Here is a 21,699-nt window from a genome sequence, read left to right on the forward strand (position 1 = left end):
TAAATAATCTCGGAATAGCAAAGCCATTGTAAAAAGGACAGGAGGTAAACCTCAAATCCATTTAAATATTAGACTAAAATTAATCAACTATGGGATTTGTAATTACAGAAAAGAAAGTGAATGGTGTACATCTGGATAAAATAAAAATTCTAAAATAACTAAAATTGGGAAATACAAAGAAAAAAGATAGGAAAACATGAGGAAATACCTTCATCTTTTATAATAAGATGTCAACTGTTATTTCTATAATTGAACTATGTGATTTAAAAAAATAATGACTGCAACCTTTCCTGATCTGCATCATATGGTCTTGTGTTGGAATGATTTTAGAATAACTTTCGTGAAGATATGTTTAATTTCAACAATTTCCTTATTTTTACTTCAGTTTCTCTTTTTTCTATTAGAATCAAGTACAATTAAATGTTTTTTTATTTTAAGTAATTAAAACCTCATAACAGAATTTATGATCGTCTACATCTTTATACTCTATCTATTGAGACAAAGTATATAAAGCTGTTTGAAATAATGTTTATTTAAGGGTGACAATGGTTATTTCTGCATAACAAATTTATGGTGATTTTAAAATCCCCACCTTCATACTTTTATGTGTTATTTAAATTCATTTTTTGGTCACGATAATTTCTTTTAATTGAATAATTTTTTTCTTAGAAAATGTGCCAAGGTGTTAACAAGAATTAATTCTATGCTATGGGAATATATGTGTGTGTGTGTGTGTATTTATATATATTTACTCTATTTTTAAATATGCCTGTATTTTTAAAATTCCTCATCCCACCTCATTTTTAAAAGTTTTAAGACTACAATTTCTCATTTGAGTAAACATTTAATAGCATTCCATAAAATCAGATGTAAGACTTTGACCCAAGAATTATTAAAGAGATTAATTTTTAAATTTCTAAATGGTTGGGCTTAATAATTTTAAAATTTATTTATTATTTTCCAGTTTTGTTACATAATAAGAGAATCTAACATGTCAAATTTCTAGTTTTTAGACTTATAAGGTTTTCTTAGTGGCCTGTTTATAATAAGTTTTGACAATATTCTAAGAAAACTGGACCGGGGTCACTGGAGGGATTGAAGTTCGATACATACTTTTATAATAAGTCTTATTGATAATGTAACAGTTTCTTTATATCCTTATTTATTTTTTACCTCTTTGACTTATCAAATACTTTTTTAAAAATGTTTTATCACTTCACATCATACACAAAAATAAACTCAAAATGCATCAAAGACTTAAATAGACTTAAATATAAGAGTTGAAACTATAAAACTTAAACGTCTACCTTTATGACCTTGATATTAGGCAATGATTTCTTAGATATGACAACAAAGTAAAAGCAACAATAACAACAAAATTAGATAAATTGGACTTCATTAAATTTTAAAACTTTTGTGCTTCTAAGGACACCATCAACAAAATGAAGATAACCCACAAAATAGGAGAAAATATTTGCAAATTATATATTTGACAATGGATTGTATCTAGAATATAAAAGAACTCACATAAAAGACAAACCAATTTAAAAATGGTCAGAGGATCTAAGTAGACATTTCTCCAAGGAAAATATACAAATGGCCAATAAATACATGTAAAAATGTTCAATTTCATTTTAGCCATCAGGGAAATGCATTTCAAAACCACAATGAGCTACCACTTCATACCCACAGGAATGGCTATAATTAAAAAATAAAACAAACAAACAAAAACAACAGAGAATAACAAGGGTTGTTAAAGATGTGGAGCAATAGGAACCCTCGTTCATTGTTTGTAGGAATGTAAAATGGTGCAGCCATTTTTTGTGTGGAAAAGAGTCTGGCAGTTCCTCAAAAGAATCAACATAGAGTTATATGAGCCAGCAATTCCACTCCTATGTATATACCCAAGAGAATTGAAAACATGTTCACCGTATATGCAAATGTTCATATTCACAATAGTCAAAAAGGAAAAACAACCCATATGTCCATCAACTTATAAATGGATAAATAAAATATGAAATGTCCACAAATAGGAATATTATTCAGCAATAAAAATGAAGTGTTGATACATGCTGTAACATGTATGCTAAGTGAAAGAAGCCAATAACAAAAGGCCGTAGATTGTATGGTTTCATTTATATGAAATTTCCAGAATAGCAAAAGCTATAAGAGACAGAAAGTAGATTGGTGGTGTCCTGGCCTGCAGGTTAGGAGGGAAATGGGCAATGACTGCTGATAGGTATGGGGTTTCTTTTGGGGGTGATAAAAATGTTCTAAAATCAATTGTTTTAATGGTTATACAGTTACATAAATACACTCCAAACCAATGAATTGTACACTAAATGGGTGAATTGTAAGAACGTAGGAGGTTGAATAATACCCCTCAGAGATATCAGGTCCAAATCTCTGGAACCTGTCAATATTACCTTATAGAGGAAAAGAGTCTTCGCAGCTGTGATTTAGTTAAGGTATTTGAGATGAGGAAATTATCCTGGATTATTTAGGTGGGCTCTACATGCAATCATATGTGCTCTTATTAGAGGGAGATTTCTCAGACAGAAGAGGACGTAATGTGACCATAGAAGTAAAGACTGGTGATGTAGCCACAAGTCGAGGGATACAAGCAGCCACCAGAAGGTGGAAAAGGCAAGTCTCCACTATACCCTCCAGAATGAGTGCAGCTCTGCTGACACCTTGATTTTGGCCCAGTAATAATGATTTTGGGCTTGTGGTCCCCAGAACTGTGAGAGAATAAATTTCTGTTTTTTTAAGGCACCAAATTCATGACAATTTGTTACAGCAGCCATAGAAAATAAACACAGCTCTATCTCAATAGAGCTGTTAACCAAAAAAAAAAAAAAGTTTTAATATTGCCACAATTACTGTAGATTTTTGTTCATTTACTTTATATTTCTCATGTATTTTTACATATTCCATTGAAATGTTCTATAAGCTCATGAAGCTTATCATCTTTATTAATTTTAAATTTTATAAATATACAACTTTAACATTTACAAATATAGAAAATGGTTGTGGTTCCATTAAATTATTTTTAATCTCGAAATCTGCTCAGTTTTGTTTGTTTGATTGCTTGTTTTCATTATCAGATATTCCTTCAATTCTCTTAATTTCATCCTTTTTGTCGTTTTATATTAGGTGCTTTGCTCATAAAGAGCAAATAGCCTTTTTTTCCAATTATCAAAATATCACCAACCATAAGATAGACAACTGATTTAAACACAGATTTTGGGGGTTGGAGGAGAGAGGAAAATACTATTTCATTAAATGTATCCATTGATTGTAAGGTGCATCTTTTTAAAAAAAAAAAAACACTTTATTGAGGTATAATTGACATGTAAAAAGCTGTACATATTTAATATATACAAATTAATGAGTTTTGGGATAAGTATACACCGATAAAATCATCATCACCAAGACCATATAGACACCTCCATCACTTGTAAGATGCATTTTGATATCAGAAGTGCAAAAGGAAAACTGTTCACCTTAGAAACAATGAAATGTGAAATATGAAGAGGTCTCCAATCACATGGAAGAATGGGAGAAGTTACATTTTTAACTTGACATTGCTAGAGAAGACCTCTCTCTTTGCAAATTGGGAAGACCCGGGAGTTCATTTTTACAACATTACCCTAATAATAGTTCTCTTAATTTTAAAAAATGCACTCAAATGATGTTATTTTGGCAATTTACAGGTAAAATAGGAGCTTTGGAATAAATTTAGTTTCAACTGAACCAGGGTAAGAAGTCACACCATGATTATTAATGTTTTCATTTCAGTCTGGCAAATTAAATTGCCTTTCCCAAGAAATATGAAAAGACAATGAAAGGGTGACAGTTTTGTCAGAAGCGCGTAAGGTAACAAGAGACCAGATGGAACTAAGATTTTTCTCATCACTTCTAATTTATCTGGGAAAGATTGAAAAGATTTTTACTGAAAATTGTGATGTGCTATTTGCAGCTGAGTTTTTTAAAGTAAAAGAAAAGCCTCTTTTTCTATCCTTCTAAGTTTGAGTTATCTGACACTAACAGAATAATACATGCATTAAAATATACACATTCTTGGGGAAATTCGTATCCTAGAGAATACTCTGATTTCTGACAAAACTGATTTTACATGGGCATTAAAAATTCCAGTCATTCAAATTTTGTAAAATATTCTACTTGTATTTTCCATTGGAAAAAAGAAAAGAATGATGTAGAAGAAATTTCATTTGGAAAATTAGCTCCTTGTAAAAGAAAGGTTTATTCAATAAATAGAGTGGTATATTTAGCTAGTCATGGTAGGGGAAAAAAATGAAGTTGGATTCTCACTTCATTATTTATCAAAATAATTTTCAAATTAATTTAAAAATAGAAAGAGCTAGGAAAAAAATGGATGGATACAGCTGAGCTTAGGAAGGAAACTTCTAAGCATAGAAGCAATGGGGAAAAAACCTCTAAAAAATTAATAAATTTCATTACATAAAAATTTCGGTGAGTTAGAAAACAGCTTTAAAATTTTTTAAACAATTGAGAAACCTTGAAAAAGATTGGCTTGGTGAGTTCGATTTAGATACAGAGGTGGTTCAGAATATGGGCTATGGATTGCAGGGGAGATATATGCGTCTAAAACAATTTCGGCCATTAGTTTGGCCGTGTGACTCGTGGATACCGAATAGACAAATACGGAGACTAAGAAAACACAGAACATAGCTAAGGTAGGATTACCAAATTCTTATCTGTATGGTAATCACTTCAAGAAAGATTTCAGAAATCCTTCATAAGAACCTTGAATTTGTATATAGTGCATAGTCATCACCTTCAATGGGGCAAGGAGCGCGGAAGGAAAAAGTTACCTCGATTCTGAGACTCAGAGAAAAACAATGGGAATTAGAAGAAAGACATGAAAAATATAAAAGCAGGCTACAGAAAACTTAGAATGCTCGTACCATTATATTGCTTGTTTTGCTTATTCCACTGCAATAGAATCATCCTTTCTCAGATGCAATAGTATGTAGACTTTGAAATCAAACTGCCTGGATACAAATTTCCCCAGCTCCACTAACTGTGAGACCTCGTGCAAGTTACTTAACCTTTCTGCACCTCAGTGTGTTCATCTATAAAAGTAGGAATAAGGGTTACGAGAGTTTTTACATGAGCTAACATATGGATAGCTTAGAATAGTGCCTGGCCCATAGCTAAGTGTTAGATCTCATTATTATTTGTATAAGCAGATTTCTCTGAATACAAAAAGCTGGTTTTTCTTCATCTTACCTGAAGGTGTCAGTGGAAGTTTTTTTACACTTTCACATCAAGAGTACCACTGATTGAAAGAACTTATAAGATGCCTTTGATTATAAAATGTAACCTAATTTCAGAGTTGTTAAAATATTTTAAAGTGTGCATCTTAGAATCGATAAAATAAGTTACTATGCTTTCATTTAACTTAATTCTAAGTTAATGTATACGTGACATCCACCAAAGACAATTGAAACTGGCAAAATAATTTGATTCAAATAATGAACAAAATAATGTCTTACTTCTGTAAATTCCATTTTATTCAATCTTGGTTCCATTGAGTCAGCAATATTCAATTGTTTGCAACATGCTTCTAATTATGGAATAAAGGTTATTTGCTAGTTAGTGTGGTTATAATACATTCATATTTTATAATCATTTAAAAGAACATAAAAGTATTTCTTAATATCCATCAATATTATAATAAAGTAAATGGTATATAGTTGGGTAACATTTCAATTACTATAAAATTAGTATTTTTCCTGGCTTTTATTTGACCAAGCAACCCAAATACTGAAAAGAATGTGCCTACCTTTTTAATGACCAGGTTGAGAAAAAGCAGAAACAAATATGCACATCAATAGTATAAAAGACCACTAAAAACTCTGTGTTAGTTTATGCTAGCATTTATATTAACACATCCTAAAACAAACACTTCTACAGACTTTATTTTAAATGTTTTATTTTGTCTTTAATGTTTCTTAAGTTAAATAAATAAAATATGAATATATTCTTTTAGTAAAAGATTCAAATAATACAAAAATTAAGTAGCAAACTATGAAAGTCTACTTTTCCCCTACCCTCCACTAGTACTTTCACAAATACAAAGAAATGGTCGATCGGATGTAATTTTACTTTTCTTATATCTAAACATGCATTATAAGTAAATACAGATTTCTGACTACCCCGTTCTGTCTTATAGTGAAGTTGTAACCAAACATTCATATATTGAAATTTAGTACATATAATTTTCTTACGTCTCTCCTCATATTTCTCCTTCATATCACAAAGATATGTGACATTATATCTTTCTTTTAAAATGTGTGCAAATAATATTTTCTAGGAATTTGATAGGATAATAAAGGGTATTAAAGAATATTTGTAATAAAATGGGCCACTAGACTAAAAGGATTGAAAATTACTAGTTGCTTCTCTACATTCTCCATCTGGAAAGAGCCAAAGAGCTTACGTATATCTGTATAACATCTATCTCAATATTGACTCTTCATCTTAACTCAGCACCCCCTCCCTTTCCCAAAAAAAGAGAGAAAAACCTAAATGCTATAGTAATAGGCATGCTTACCAAGCTGGAAATCTGAATTTTGAAAAAATTCATGAAGAACATTCTGAATCTGCCAATCAAAGATATCATATATTACTTCTCAATTACCGTATATTTAGTGTTTTAGACTAAAAGCCGGATTTAGTCTTTCAATTTAGGTCCTGGGTAATCCTTTTAACCCAGGGACAAAAATAGTAATAATTAACATTTAGTTTATAGAATATTTCAAGGTATATAAAATGCTTTCACATATATGAGTATGGCCTCAATGGTTCCCAACCTCTTTGTGTAAAAGCTAGGATGCTGAGAGGGAGCCTGGTTTGCCTCCTCCAGGGACATCTCTGTCGTGATGGAGCTAAGGCACCTTTGGCAACCAACTCGGCAATCCAAAGAATCCTCTATAATTCCTCATTCTTCAATTACAAAAAACTGAAATTTCAGAGTTCTTCTTGGTCCATTTTTAAAAAAATAGATTTTATTTTTTAGAGCAGTTTTAGTTTCACAACAAAATTGAGCAGAAAGTACAGTGAGGCCCTATATACTTCTTGCCCCTACTACTGCCCCTACCCACACAGCTTCCCCCGTTCTTAACAACCACCCCACAACACACACAGTGGTACATTCATTACAATCAATGAACCTTCATGGAAACATCAGAACCCAAGGTTTTGATGTTTACACTAGGAATCTGATATACATTAGATGTTGTACATTCTATGGGTTTTGACAAGGGTATGATGACATGTATCCATCATTATGGTATCATCCAGAACTGTTTTACCACCCTAAAAATCCTCTGTGCTCTGTCTATTCACCCTTCCTTTCCCTCTCACTCCTGGAAACCACTGATCTTTTTACTGCCTCCACAGTTTTACCTTTTCCAGACTCTAATAGAGTTGGAATCATACAGTATGTAGCCTTTGCAGATTGCCTCTTTTGAGTTAGTCATATGGATTTAAGGTTCCTTCACGTCTTTTCATGGTTTGATAGCTCATTTCTTTTTAGTGCTGAATAATATTCCATTGTTTGGATGGATCACAGTTGATCTATCCATTCACCTACTGAAGGATTTCTTGGTTGCTTCTACACTTTGGCAATTATAAATAAAGCTGCTATAAACATCTATGTACATGTTTTTACAAGGACATAGTTTTCAACTCCTTTGGGTAAATACCAAGAAACGTGATGGCTGGATTCTATGGTAAAAGTATGTTTAATTTTATAAGAAACTGCCAAACTGTCTTCCAAAGTGGCTGTACCATTTTGCATTCCCACCAACAATGAATAAGAGTTTCTGTTGCTGCACGTCTTTGCCAGCATTCGGTGTTGTCAGTATTCTAGATTTTGGCCACTCTGGTAGGTGAGTAATGGTATCTCATGTGTTTTTTCTGTTTTTGCCCATTTTTTAATCTGTTGTTCATTTTCTTATTGTTGAGTTTTAAGAGTCCTTTGCATATTTTGGATAATAGTCCTTTATCAGATATGTCTTTTGCAAATATTTTCTCCCAGTCTGTGGCTTGTCTTCCTTGGTCTATTTTTAATAAATCACTTTGAATCAAAAATATGCTTGTCATTTTTATCTAACTAGTAAGTATTCTCACATCTATATACCACTAAGAGAAAATATTTAACTCTTACAAATATTTTCTGGAGCTGAGAGACACGGTCTCTTAGCCCACAGAAGTAATTAGTCACATGCATATAAAGTACAAACAAAAAAACAAACAAGTGAAATCTATATCTGTCTGTAATGAAGAGTTTGGGAACTTCAGTCAGAGTCAATATTTTAGAACTCTAGCTGTGGTTTTTTTAAAAAAAATACTAAAGAAAAAATTGAAAATAATCTACTCTCATGGACTAGACGTGTCAAGAATTGACTTACCTCAGCAGGAGTGAAAATTTAGATGGAGGCTTTTAGCACTCCACTCAGTATTCAACCATCACCCTCTTATTGTCCATCCCACCTGCCCTTCACAGCGTCCCCCTTTCTTACCACTAGCATAGGGATCATTCCTTGGGGGTCTAGAATCCATTCATTGAACTGTTCCTGTAGAGCCTGTCTCTGTGTGTTGGCCACCTTGACTTTGACTTTACTTATGCATTCTCTTTGTTCTTGTTGCTGTTTAACCTTCTCCTTCATCTTAGAGACTCTGAAAGACGTAGAAATAGAATATGTGAGTATGTTAAGACCACCGGATTTAACTTAGATTGTTCAAATGGTAGAATACAAGAGTGTAGAACCTCATCTAAACTTTGTACTGGTCTTTTCTCCATGCAATTGTCCTTGATTCAACCCGGCAGCCCATTAATCATACGCTACCTTCTACTATGACTTGCCTTTTTATAGAAGTAGGCCTTATTTTACCCAACTAAATACTATGTTTAGGAAATGCTAAGATATCCCTAGAAGTTGGCACATATACACTAAAAGCAAGGTTGAATGCACAGGCCTTAAGTCGGTGAGCTTCTGTCTTCTCTGGACACAGAAACAATATGGAAGGACTCTGATTCATAGTCTAGGGCGGGGGCTTGAAAGCTGCATGTATAACAAGCATCTGAGGTAATTCTGATGCCTTGGACCAAACTTCTGATTTCTGTCTAGGAATATATATTGCCAATTTCCTTATTTTAGCCAGCGTCAAGTACTTTGACAGCCCCTGAGCATAACAGTTACCCTTGTACTCAGACAGAGCTGTATCATCCAAGTGGAAAATTAGGGAAGATTTGTGATTTCAGTTGTTCCTATGTTCATTGTCCTTACTAGGACTTCAAAACCTCCAAACTGGCTTTGATTGAAAGACCAAAATGACTCAGAACAGTAAAAATAGCTGCTGGTTTCAAATGTAATTTTCCAATAATGTTTGAGGCAGGTCTTCATCTTTCAAAGAAGAAAAACTAAGGCAATCTGATGTTAAAATGCAAAAGAATTTTCAGTAAGAACTGGTAAATTGGATACCTTTAATAATCCAAAAGAAACAACTAAAATCTAAGTCATTACTTTATGCCCATATGAACCTTCAAAATTATCCAGGAAAATAAGACTTCAAAAATAAACTTTAAAGTTTGAAGACCAAAGGAGGCACGTGGTTTAATAGTGTAGAAGGGCCTGTTTCTAAACCACTAGAAGGTTAGTATTTTAAAGGAAGTGCTAAGTTCCTCTGGTACAACTGCTAAGCTGACAAATTTCCATCACTTATCTCAGAGCCTCCAGTCCCTTTCTTTGCTGGCTCTCCTTCTGCTTTTCCCCTACTCTTTCTCCCTCTGCTGCTTTATCTATCTCCCTCTCTCTCTCCTCTCCCTTTTCCCTTCTCCCTCTCTCTGCGTGACTGTCTATTCTGTGTCTGTCTTTCTTCTAGCTTTGTCTCATTATTCATTCATTCATTCACTCACTTACTAAGTCAGTCATTTATTCACTCATTACACAACCATTTATTGGGCACCTACTATGGATTCTGCCATTAAAAAAGCTTAGGGTCCAATGCAGAACAGTTCAACAATATTGTGTAATAAGTACTGAACACAAAAATGGATTAATAAAATTGGGTTTCTGTCACGAAACCTATCTGTCATAGAAACCTATCTGCCTGAAATACTTTTCTCTCTCTCTCTCTTTGCTTGATTAGATCTTGTACATCTTTCAGGTCCCAGCTCAGACATCATGTCCTCCCACTTATTAATGCCGACATTAATTTAATGTCCACTGTACATGAGACTCTAGATATAATCTAAAAGGATTTCAAATTGATTAAGTAATAACTCATTCAAGGAATGAACAAAATTTCTCTTCTGTGGTCTGTATTATCTTATGAGGATATCCACATCCATCAACAGAATTCCAGAGCATCCAAAACTCTTAATTTGGTCAGTGTAGAGTAGGGATAACCTGTTAACAGAATAAATATAAGTATACATCCATATTTAAGGAGACTGGAAAGGAGGAAAAACTAGTGGGGTAAAATGCAAAATGGTCACAAATTCTTCCCATTTCTTTATGAATGACTGTTTGTATGCAGTGTAACTTTGCACCTCCTCCCATCAAGAGGTTGGAGTCTATTTCTGTACCCTTGTGTCTGGTGTGGCCATGTGACTTGCTTTGGCCAATGGACCATTAGCAAACATGATGCAAAATCAAGTTGAAAAGTGCTATTAATTATACCACAATGAAACTGGGAAGAAAACAGAAAAGAAAGTGCTTGAACATGGATGGGGGCTTGCCTCTTTTATTGAACTTAGGAGCTCTACCACCACCATCTTAGAAATGAGCTTGGTAGCCTTCTGGATGATGATCCACTTACTTCCATTGCTTTTGCAAACAAGTGATTAATAGACAAATGACTAAGGCTATCAATTGTCACCTTATTACAATGCATGAGTAAGTGCAACTGGTACCATGGGGAGCAGAGATGAGCCATGAACCCAGCCCAAGGTTACCAACCCACAAAATCATGAGCAAATATTATAAATTATTATTGCTTTAAGCCACTAAGTTTTGAGGTATTTTGTTATGCAGCAAAAGCTAACTAATAAAAGTTCCGCCTCTTAACAAGTATTTTGATATCTTTTAAAGAAAAGCACAGTATAAATCTAACTGATCATTGTGACAGCTCTAGTTGTGACAATCCAAATTCCATCCATCCATTCAAATGGTACAAGGAAAACCTTCCACTTAGAGCAGCATTTGCCTAAATTATATCAAAACTGAATGTTGTATTTCATCAAAACTGGTTCTAACCAGCTTAAGTGGGTACTGACCATGAATTTTGAGTGACTCCAGTATACCAGACCATTACTGGACCTAAATGAAGACTCTTGACTGTTAAACAATGGGGCTTGTTTTAATCAATCATGTACAAACCTATGGACTTACTCTGTCCTCTACAGTGATAGTTATCAATTATTACCTGTATAACCAGTATGAAGCTCCCTTCCTAATACTTAAAAACCCCTGAATTTTCCTCTTCTGCAAACTATTCAGTGAAGTTTTCACTGGTGTTTATTTCTTTGTCTGGCAAGTTAATATGCTCGGTGTTTGTTTGTTTGTTTGTTTTTAAGCTCTAGTGGTTTTAGTTTCACAAAGCTAAGCTGGATCTCTTGCTATTCCTGGAGCATAGCCATATTATTCCTGCGATGAGTATTCCTATAAAAACCATATATGATGTATCCACTTAATTATTATACTAATTCTTAGTTTCTTTTTGTTTATTCAACATGTATCTTATTTATGAAATGAGATTCCTAACATAAGTGTAATGACTTACGAAAAATCTAAGTTACTGGTTAATCAATGATATTGGAACAGAGAAATAATTAGGCTTATTTGGAATTTTATAAAATGATGAAGAACATTTATCATAGCCTCTCCATTAAATATTGATGATTAATTCCAGAGATTTCAACATTAAATACTTGATTACCCCCAAATTAAGATGTATCTCATAATAATCTTATGTATCTAAAAACAAAAAAGCAAAAAAAAAAAAAAACCCACACCAAAAAAACTTTCATCATGAGGGCAAAAGTGAGATTAGATTAGTTAATTCACAATAATGTACTATTTCAAGTGAACTCTAGAGGATTGGTAGGATAAGGTAAAGAGGAAGAAGAGTGATACAGGCCAAGGGAATGGTATATGTAAACACCCTGAGTGAGAAAGAAGCGCAGTATGTTTGAAGAACTGAAAGAAATCCTATGTTTTTGGAGTAGAGAGTGTGAGAAGGAACGAGGCAGGAGGCAGGGCTAGAAAGAAAGTCAGGGACTTAAGCAGGTCATACAAGGAAGGTCTTACAGCCCAGTTAAGGATTTAGGACTTTATTCTAAGAGTAAAGGGATACCACTGAAAGCTTTTACATTGAAGAAAAACATGATAAGGTTAACCTTTAAAAAACAAATCACTTCAGATACAGGTAAAGAACAGACTGGAAGAAGGCAAGAGTGGATGTAAACATACCAATTAGGAGACTGTTGCAATAGTGCAAGTTAGAGATGATGGTAGCTTCGACTAGGGTTGTTGCAATGGGAGAGGTCAGAAATGAATTGATTGGAGAGAAGGAGGTAAAATCAATAGGACTTAATGATTTACTGGAAGTGAGCAGTAAGGAAGCAAGTGTCAAGGTTGGTTGATCCCTCCGCTTTTGGATTGAGACTCTGGATGGTTAGCCAAATAAGACAGTTGAACCTGACGTGCTTGTGAAACACCCAAGTGCAGATATTGAATAGAAACTGCATACACTGTTTGGAGCTCAGAATAGGTATTTGGGCTACAGATATAAAATTAAGAGGTATGAATGTATAAATGGTAACTGATGTCATGTGTTGGAATGGCAGCACTCAGGGATGGATTATGGCATCATCGGAGAACAAGGCTTAGTACCAGGCCTTGAGGAACCTTAGTCTTTGAACATCAGGTAGCGGAGAATAATCCAGCAAAGGACATGGAGAAGAACTATAGAGGGAGAGAAGGAAAACTAGTAAAGAATCATATCATAAAAGGGAAGGGAAAAACTATTTCAAGGGGGAAATTGTCAACATCGTTGAATACTGCTAAGAGGTCACGTAAGATGAGGATGGCAAACTTTCCACTGGGCCTATAAATCAACAGAACTGTTAGCAAATAGTAGGAATGGAGAATATTGTGATCTTGGTAAGGGCCATTTATTGAAGAGAGCTTGGAACAAAGTCCAGATAGAACAGGTTGAGAAACATAGGAAGTAGGTAAAATGTGTATGGACAACTGCTTTGCTAAATTTAGCTATGTTTTAGTTATATTTCATCAACTACACTGCGTAAGTTCCTCCTGACAAGAACCAAATTTTGTAATTTTTCCCTGTTAGGTACGGCTCAACATTGAGCACTCAGTAGTTATGCAATAAATACTAATTGAGTAAAGATGCCTTAATAAATTCAAGTTATTAATTCATTTATCTAACAAACACTATTAAGCCCCAACTCATACCAAGCACTGTACTTAGTATTGGAAATACAAGTGTGATAGAAAATAATCCTTGTCTTCAAAGAGATTATGAGGAGGTATCTCAACAATTACATTACAGTGTGCTGAGGGTTGACATGAGCCTATAGATGCTTCACGAATATATAGAAAAAGTACCGAATCCAGGCCAGATGTGGCAGAAGGTATCCCAGAAGAAGTGATACTTAGTGTGGCTTAGAGACGGATATGAAACTAGTCAATATATATGCATTATTATTATGCTTTAGGTTGAACGAAAGTAGGACCTGTTTGGACAAAGTCCTATGACATATATTTGGGTATAATACATAGTCATTCAAATACTATTAAAAACACATTTTCCTTATCTATCCACTCCCTTTTGGCATAATCTGTTTTACTGAACTGATGAAATATGATATTCAATACAGATTCACAAGATGATGAATATTGATAATGTCACCTGGGGAGAAGCACCTGTGGGGTTTCCTAACGTCATGTAAGCACAAGGGTTGGGCTTAGTAAAGAGGTGGCAGCTATCTACCTGAGCAGACATCTGTCTAGGAAGTCACTGTCTCCTGGCAACTGAGAAACACCCATATCAAGGATGAAACATTCCCTCGGTCTTGCCAAGTCCTAGTGCCGGCATCTTGTAAGGAAGAGTTAGACATTTTGAGGTTTTTTGTTTGTTTGTTTGTTTTTAATACAAAAAGTAAATACTTTGAAGTAAAGCCTCAAACCCTTTGCAGATACCCCATTCCAATAGAAACATACACAACAGATTTGTGACATAGTCTGCATAAGTTCCTTGAACACTGTATATGAGTTCATTAGCAGGGAATTATTATAACTAACATAAAGGCATGCATCTCTTTCCCTTTTAGTGTTTACTTGGTTTGTGTTTCCTTAATGCTTGAGCATTGATCCTGACTTATTTTTCTTCTTTATGTAGCTGTGGCTGAAAAAGTATTTCTCTGAAATATTTCTTTGTGATGCTTTCTTTTCATGGACTAAATATTACATGATTAGCCCATAAGGCTAATAAAAAGGAGTCATAGGAAAAATGCCCAAAAGATATCTCAAGGTGTATCACAGACGCACAGTGATAATAAATAAGCAACAGATACAGGGATCAGAGATCATTACCAAGCCAGAATTGGTTATGTATTGCTACAACTGCCATACAGGAAAAGGTTCAAGCTTTTGCCGTGGGTCTCTAAAATATACTTCCTGGTTCATTTGAACTCTCATTCTAGGATTAGGACTGTGTATCAGGACTGGGGAGGAAAAGAGAGGAAATTTATACTATAATAGGCCCGTCTTCTCTGGAATAGTGTAAAATTCTAACATTAATTGTCTTCTGCAAACCTTTTTTTACTGTTTAAATGTTTTCATTTTTGAAAATATCATATGGTGAAATTGACCTTTTTGGTGCACAGTTGTACAAATTTCAACATGTGTACATATGTGTTTAACCATCACCATCATCAGGCTATTGAAAGTTTGCAACCCTAATTTAAGAGCAAATTTTTTTCATTATCAATTCACAAGGCAGTAGTGACTTACAGAATATGTGTTCTCATGCACTGGAGGAATCAAAAGTGAGAGGGAAAAGATACTGAAAGAAAGATGCTAAAAGAAAAGGAAATATGAAGAAAAGCAAAATGACACAAACAGAACTCCTTATTGGTTTTGCAAAATTACATGTAAGGATTAAAGTCCATTTCAGTTCTATACCTATCGTCCAGGAATTCTGATGAAATGCAATAAAAATATATTGCATGTGTACAACTTACAAACAACAGTAATATTTTATTTTTCAGATAAGTGGCTACCACTATGAAAATTGTTCCAGATTAGGAAGGAGTGTCTTCTGTATCTGTTGTCCTTAGACACCAAACAGAAATGAATCCCTTTTTGTGCTGGGAAGCAGGAAGAAGAAAACTTCAGATCAGGTTTAGGCAGATAAACATTTTAACATTATCATCAGAAGACAAAGTCTTGACAAACCAAATAAACATTTTATTTGTCTTTTTCTTGAAAATAAATAAGAAAAACTCTCATTCCCAAAACGAATGGACTTCTCCAAAGCTCTCCAATGAATTGAGAACAACACAAACAATGATATAGTTCAGGGAATTTAAAAGCAGGACTCTTTTCGCTAGGATGCTGGGTATCCAAGCTTTAAGCCAATAGACGTTGTGCTGTTGTAAAGCATCCCTAGGATTTCTGAATATTCTACAAAAACCTGACACTGTCCCAGGTTGACGTATGTGTATAGATCTTGGATTTTAAGCATCTCTGATTATTTTAACTCTTTCATGAAATTCCTACATCAGTATCACTCCAACAGAAACTAGAGCTCTTAAGAAACCTCAAATGACTCTAAATATTCAAATTCCCAGTTCAAGAAGCATCAATGAAACAAACTAATCCTTGTCATATTATTAGTTGGCAATAGAACCTAGACCAGGGTTCTAGTCTGCCCATTACTGTTCTTACTATAGTTATTGATAAACACCTAGGTTTATGCACTGATTGAGATTTACATATCCCTAACAGGAGAAAGGATTTGTCAATATATTGATTTACAGCCTTGACACAGTTTCCAATTTTAAGTTTTTTTATGGAACTAGATCTAAATACAAATCTAATTTATTTCTCTGCAAGAACAGATGGTGAAGAGAAATGTTCTTTAAGCTATTTATTACATTTAATGACACTGCTCCCTGCAGCTATTGGAACTTTTCACTAGTATTAAAACTCCCTTAATTTGGTTTTGCTAAATGATTGGTCTTGAAACTTTATTGTGCATAATAACCTCCTGTGGAACTTGTTTTAAATGCATTCCTTGAGGTTCTGATGCAGAAGATCTGAGGAAGAAGCTAGGAATCTGCACTTTTAACCAAGCACCCAGGTAATTCTGATGTTATTGGTAAGTGACCACACTCTGAGAAAGACTGTTTGAACTGAAAATAAAAATTCCATGTCCACACATAAAATAAAACAAAAGAAGAGTTAATATACATGTCTCTTACTTTATTCTAGAGGAACATATGTACCTAATTCCAAAAGAATGATCATTTAAGCTTCTAATTAGTTGCTTACACTACAGGAAGTACACTAACACAAGTCACACAGAATTAAAATATGAAGATTCAGGAAGGGAATCAGACACAAAGTGTCTTATTTGTTGTTTTAGGTCTGGAAGAGACCAAACAGGGGTCAGATAATAGCAAACTACATCCTCGGGGCCAAATCTGGCTTGCTGCCTGGTTTTGTAAAACTTGAAAGCTAAGATTTGTTGTTAAATTATAAGGTAGTTTTTAAAAATAAAAATAATAATATTTTGTAGCATGTAGAAATTCAAATTAGTATTCATAAATAGTTTTATTAGAACACAGCCATGCTTATTCATTTACATATTGTCTATAGCTACTTTCATATAACAGCAGCAGAATTGAGTAGTTGCAACTCAATTTACCAGGCAAAAAGGTCTTAATTTTTATGTAATCAAATTTATCAATATTTTCATGACTTTGAGTCACGGTTCAAAAGGCTTTTCACTGGTTATAAAGAAATGTAACCCCTGGTTTCTTCTACTTTTTGAATGATTTCATTTTTTACACACACACATACTTAGTAGGGTATATTATTATATGGACAAAAAAGCTGCAAATAAATCTAAAACTTCATTTAGTCATTCCATTATTAGTAGGCTTGTTGGTATTATTATTTTGAAGCTATTTTATGTAAATTAATTATAGGATGAAGCAAATAAGTAGTTCTGTCAATCTTGTTAGAAACCAAGATTTTCAGTGTAAGAAAAAAAAGATATAAATATAAAATAAAGGAATCAGATAAAAACCCTGAAACATTGTATTTGATATGAAATTATTAATACAAGCTCATTATTTAAAAAAAATTATGTGTTAGTTGTGAGAGAGCCTAGAAGTGACAACAATTCAATATTTATGAGCATTCCTCGTGCCTACATGACTGATCCCATTAAAAGGAGCTAAGAATCCTTAAAAAAAAAAATGCATGAAGCTTTAAAGATTAAAGAAGAAATGTCAGAAGAACACAAGAATCAAAGCTGGGTCGAGGTGAGCACTGAAAAGAAAAAATGACTACAATTGATTAAAATGCATTGAATAAATACTAGAATCCATGTGGCCGTAATGATACTCAAAAAAGAACCCTTCCCCAAAAGGGGAAAAATCTTTCATTTGCTGACACTAGAGGTGATTATTGAGAGAGAGAGAGAGAGAGAGAGAGAGAGAGAGAGAGAATTCTGAAAATCTAGAATTAAAGGGAAAGAATGAAACATTTATTCTGTCTTACTAATAGAAAGCATATTTCAAAGTAACCAAATATATAGCAACCAAGTTGGATTTATTTCAGGAATTACAAGATAGCTCAAAATGAGGAAATCTATTAATAAAATTCATTATTAATGAACCTAGGGTAAAGATCAAATGATCATCTTCATAGATGGTGAAAAAGCATTTGAAAAAATCAACATTCTTGATTTTATAAAAATCACTCTATGAGATAGAAATTAGGTGCATTTTCCTTATGTGATAAAATATATCTTTTCAGATCAAATGGAGTAGAATTATGGTATATATATATATATACCATATATATATTTAATTTATTTAAATTGTTCATGGTAAAGCAATAATAGAAGAATCATTTCTACTTAAAGCCATAAACAAGACAAGAATGCCTGTATCACCACTATCATTTGATTTGGAGGTAATAGCCAATGTAATCAGGTAAGAAAAAGATGTTGGAAGTATAAAAATTGAAAAGATAGAAAACTCCTATTACTTGCAGACAATATGGTAGCATCGTTAGAAAAAAACTAAGAAATCAACTACAAATTTACTATAAACAATAAAATAACTCAGTAAGGGAGCAGAATACAAAAATATACAGAAATTAATAGCTTTTGTATTCAAAGTACATCTAGACAGAAAATGGAAGAAGAAAGTCCCACTTACCTTGGCAACAAAAAATGATAAAATAACTAGCAATAAATCTAACAAGAGATGCAAACCTATATGAAAAAACTTTAAGACAACACTGATGGATACAAAATGAGCAAATGGAAAAACACTTGTTCTCAGGTAGACACACATTTTTTTTACATTTTTTTTAAAATTAAAATTTATTGGGATGCCAATGGTTAGTAAAATTACATAGGTTTCAAGTGCACAATTCTGTAATACATCATCAATATATCACATTGGAAACACATTAAAGTTATCGATTTTCTCTAAGTTAATGAATAAATTTAATCAGATGTCAATAAGAATTCCTATAAGATTTTTTTGGGTGTTCTCTACCCCTCCTTTTTAAAGTAGATGAATCAATCCTACAGTTCACATTAAAAAAGTACACACAAGAATAGGCAGGGGTGATCAGAAAAAAACATCAGAAAAATCCAAAAATACACTCCAAAATATATAGGAATTTAGTAATAAATGTTCATCTCAAAACAGTGGGGCAAAGATAGACTATTCAACAATTGTTACTGGGATCACTATGTAGCCATTTGGAAAATGATAAAGTTGGATCTATATCTTACATCTTACCTAGGATGGTAATTCCAAATGGATCAATATTTTAAATAAAAATTAAAATATAATTTTAGAAGAAACTATGGGAGAATTCTTTTAATATTTTGAAATGTAACAATCACTCAAAATCCAGAAGCCAAAAAATAAAAGTAAATAAATTCAACCCTAAAGAAATAAAAAATCTTCTGCATGACAAAAGATAAATGGCAGGTGAAAAACACAGGAAAATATTTATAACTCATCCACATTCTTTTATACAAAAGGAAGAAAATTAAGTATCCATATTTGTATTTGCTTATGTATGCATAAAGAAACTCTGGGAGGATTGGAAACTAAGAACATTAGTTATTTATGGCAGAGGTAGAGTACTGGCTAGACAGAGGATAGGGATAGGAAACGTTTCACTGTATAACTCTGTATGTTTTGGCTTTTGAACCAGGTGAATATGTTGCCTATCTGAAAAGTTAAATTTTGAAAAAGTCCCAACTCTCATATAGCTTATTCTCCAGTGAAGGGAGATAGATTATAAATAAGCATACACTTGGGATCCTAGTGAGATAAGTAAATCCATGAATATAAGGAACTTATTTAATATACTTCATTACTGCCTTATAGTGAAGCACTTAATAGTAGCTCAACAAATACTTTTTGAATAACTATAAAATTACTTATTTTAAATCCTCTTAAGTTTGTATGATTATGTTATTGTTTTACATGCTTTTCAATTTAAAGAATATCATCAACTGAAAATATAACAAGTTGGGACAGATCCAAGATGGCAAAATAGATAAACACACTGTGTGCTTCCTTCCATGAACACATTAAAACTACAACTAAATTATGAAACAATCAACCTGGAAAACCATCTAAAGTCTGCCTGAACAGAAGTTTTATAACTAAGGATATAATTAAGGAGCCACATTGAGACTAGTAGGAGTGGTGGAGACATGAAATGGGGTAACCCCAAACCTCTGTGTGGCGGTTGAGAATCGGGAGGGACATCTCAGCCTTGGAAGTTCCCCACAAAGGAGCAAGCCCCACACTGACCTCCCCAGCCCAGAGTACTGGTGCCAGGAAAAAGAACCCCCAAACTTGGCTGTGAAAAACAGTGGGGATTCCAACCATCTGAGTGGGACAGAAGGCAGCAGGAAACCCAGATGTCCTCTTAAACAGCCTGCACACAGACTTGCTCGCAATCACTCACTCTGGGCTCCCATGGAGGGATGGTGACTCAGTGGGTGTCAGAGGTATACAGGGGGGCAGACTGAGGTATGTGGCTTTAAGACGAGGGCTGGAGAACAGTTGCCATTTTCCCTGTGAGGGGGCCTGCTCCTGTGCAGCTAACAGGCGGGTGCCATCATTCCCGTGTTGAGCCCTCCCCCACAGGGTAAATCTGAATCTGATTGGCCTGGTGAGCTCCAGTGCTCCACCCTGATGAGATTTGCTGGGAACCCGCCCCACCCAACACCCCCAAGCTACCTCCATCAGAAGTACTTTCTTGACAGCAGCCAGTCCCACCAACATTACACTCTTCCTTGGAAAACTATCTGAGTCCATGGACCCCAGGTGGGCAGCAACTAGCCTGGGTGTGCTGAGATTTTTGCTGAGTAGCTAGCTCCAGGCTCAGCACTGGAACCAAACCAGAGTCTACATTAACCTGGTCACCACGACTCTTCCCACTCTAGTGACTCCTCCCTGAGGCCCCGCCGCACCCAAATCACCTACCGCAAAAGGCTTTATCAATGGCTGAACCTTAAGGGAGCCAGCAGGTGGCAGCAGACCTTGGGGTGTCCTGGCTTTTTGTGGAGTTACTCCAGAATGCTCAAGGAACTTAGTGAGAACTTCAGCAAAGAGATAGTAAGCATTAAATAGGACACAGAAACCATAAAAAAGAACCAGTCAGAAGTGAAGAGTACAATATCTGAAATGAAAAATGCACTAGAAGGAAACCCCAGCAGACTAGATGAACAGAGGATCAAATCAGCAATTTGGAAGACAAGGTAGCAGAAAACATCCAATTGGAATAGCAAAAAGAAAAAAGAATACAAAAAAATGAAGCTCGTTTAAGAGACCTCTGGAACAACATCAAGTGTAATAACATTAGCATCATAGGGGTACCAGAAGGAGAAGAGGGAAAGCAAGAGATTGAGAACCTAATTGAAGAAATAATGACTGAAAATGTTCCTAACCTGGCAAAGGAAATAGAGATACAAGTCCAGGAAGTGCAGGAAGTCCCAAACAAGATGTACCCAAACAGGCCCACACTGAGACACATTATAATTAAAATGACAAAGGTTAAAGACAAAGAAAAAAAAATTTAAAGCAGCAAGAGAAGGCAGCTAGTAACTTATAAGGGAGCCCCCATTAGATTGTCAGCTGATCTACCAACAGAAACTTGGCAGGCCAGAAGGGATTGCCACAAAATATTCAATGTGATGAAAAGCAAGGACCTACAACCAAGACTACTCTACCCAGCAAGACTATCATTTAAAATCAAAGGACAGATCAAGAGCTAAGAAAAACCTAAGGTTCATCACCACCAGCAGTATTATAAAGAATGTTAGAGGGACTTCTTTAAGATG

At 34.3% G+C, this 21,699-nt stretch overlaps 1 protein-coding gene across 1 annotated transcript in view; it reads right to left on the bottom strand.

Moving 5' to 3' along the window:
• Nucleotides 1–21,699, bottom strand: part of EFCAB5 (EF-hand calcium binding domain 5) — a 93,208-nt gene that overhangs the window by 57,461 nt on the left and 14,048 nt on the right. Inside the window, exons 8-10 of the mRNA XM_033089418.1 lie at nucleotides 8,577–8,733; nucleotides 6,605–6,653; nucleotides 5,544–5,614 (exon numbers count right to left, since the gene is read on the bottom strand). Coding sequence (XP_032945309.1) covers nucleotides 5,544–5,614; nucleotides 6,605–6,653; nucleotides 8,577–8,733 — 277 coding nt within the window. The remainder of the gene's footprint in view (nucleotides 1–5,543; nucleotides 5,615–6,604; nucleotides 6,654–8,576; nucleotides 8,734–21,699) is intronic.

This window comes from Rhinolophus ferrumequinum, chromosome 21 (genome assembly GCF_004115265.2).
Source record: "Rhinolophus ferrumequinum isolate MPI-CBG mRhiFer1 chromosome 21, mRhiFer1_v1.p, whole genome shotgun sequence".
NCBI lineage: Eukaryota > Metazoa > Chordata > Mammalia > Chiroptera > Rhinolophidae > Rhinolophus > Rhinolophus ferrumequinum.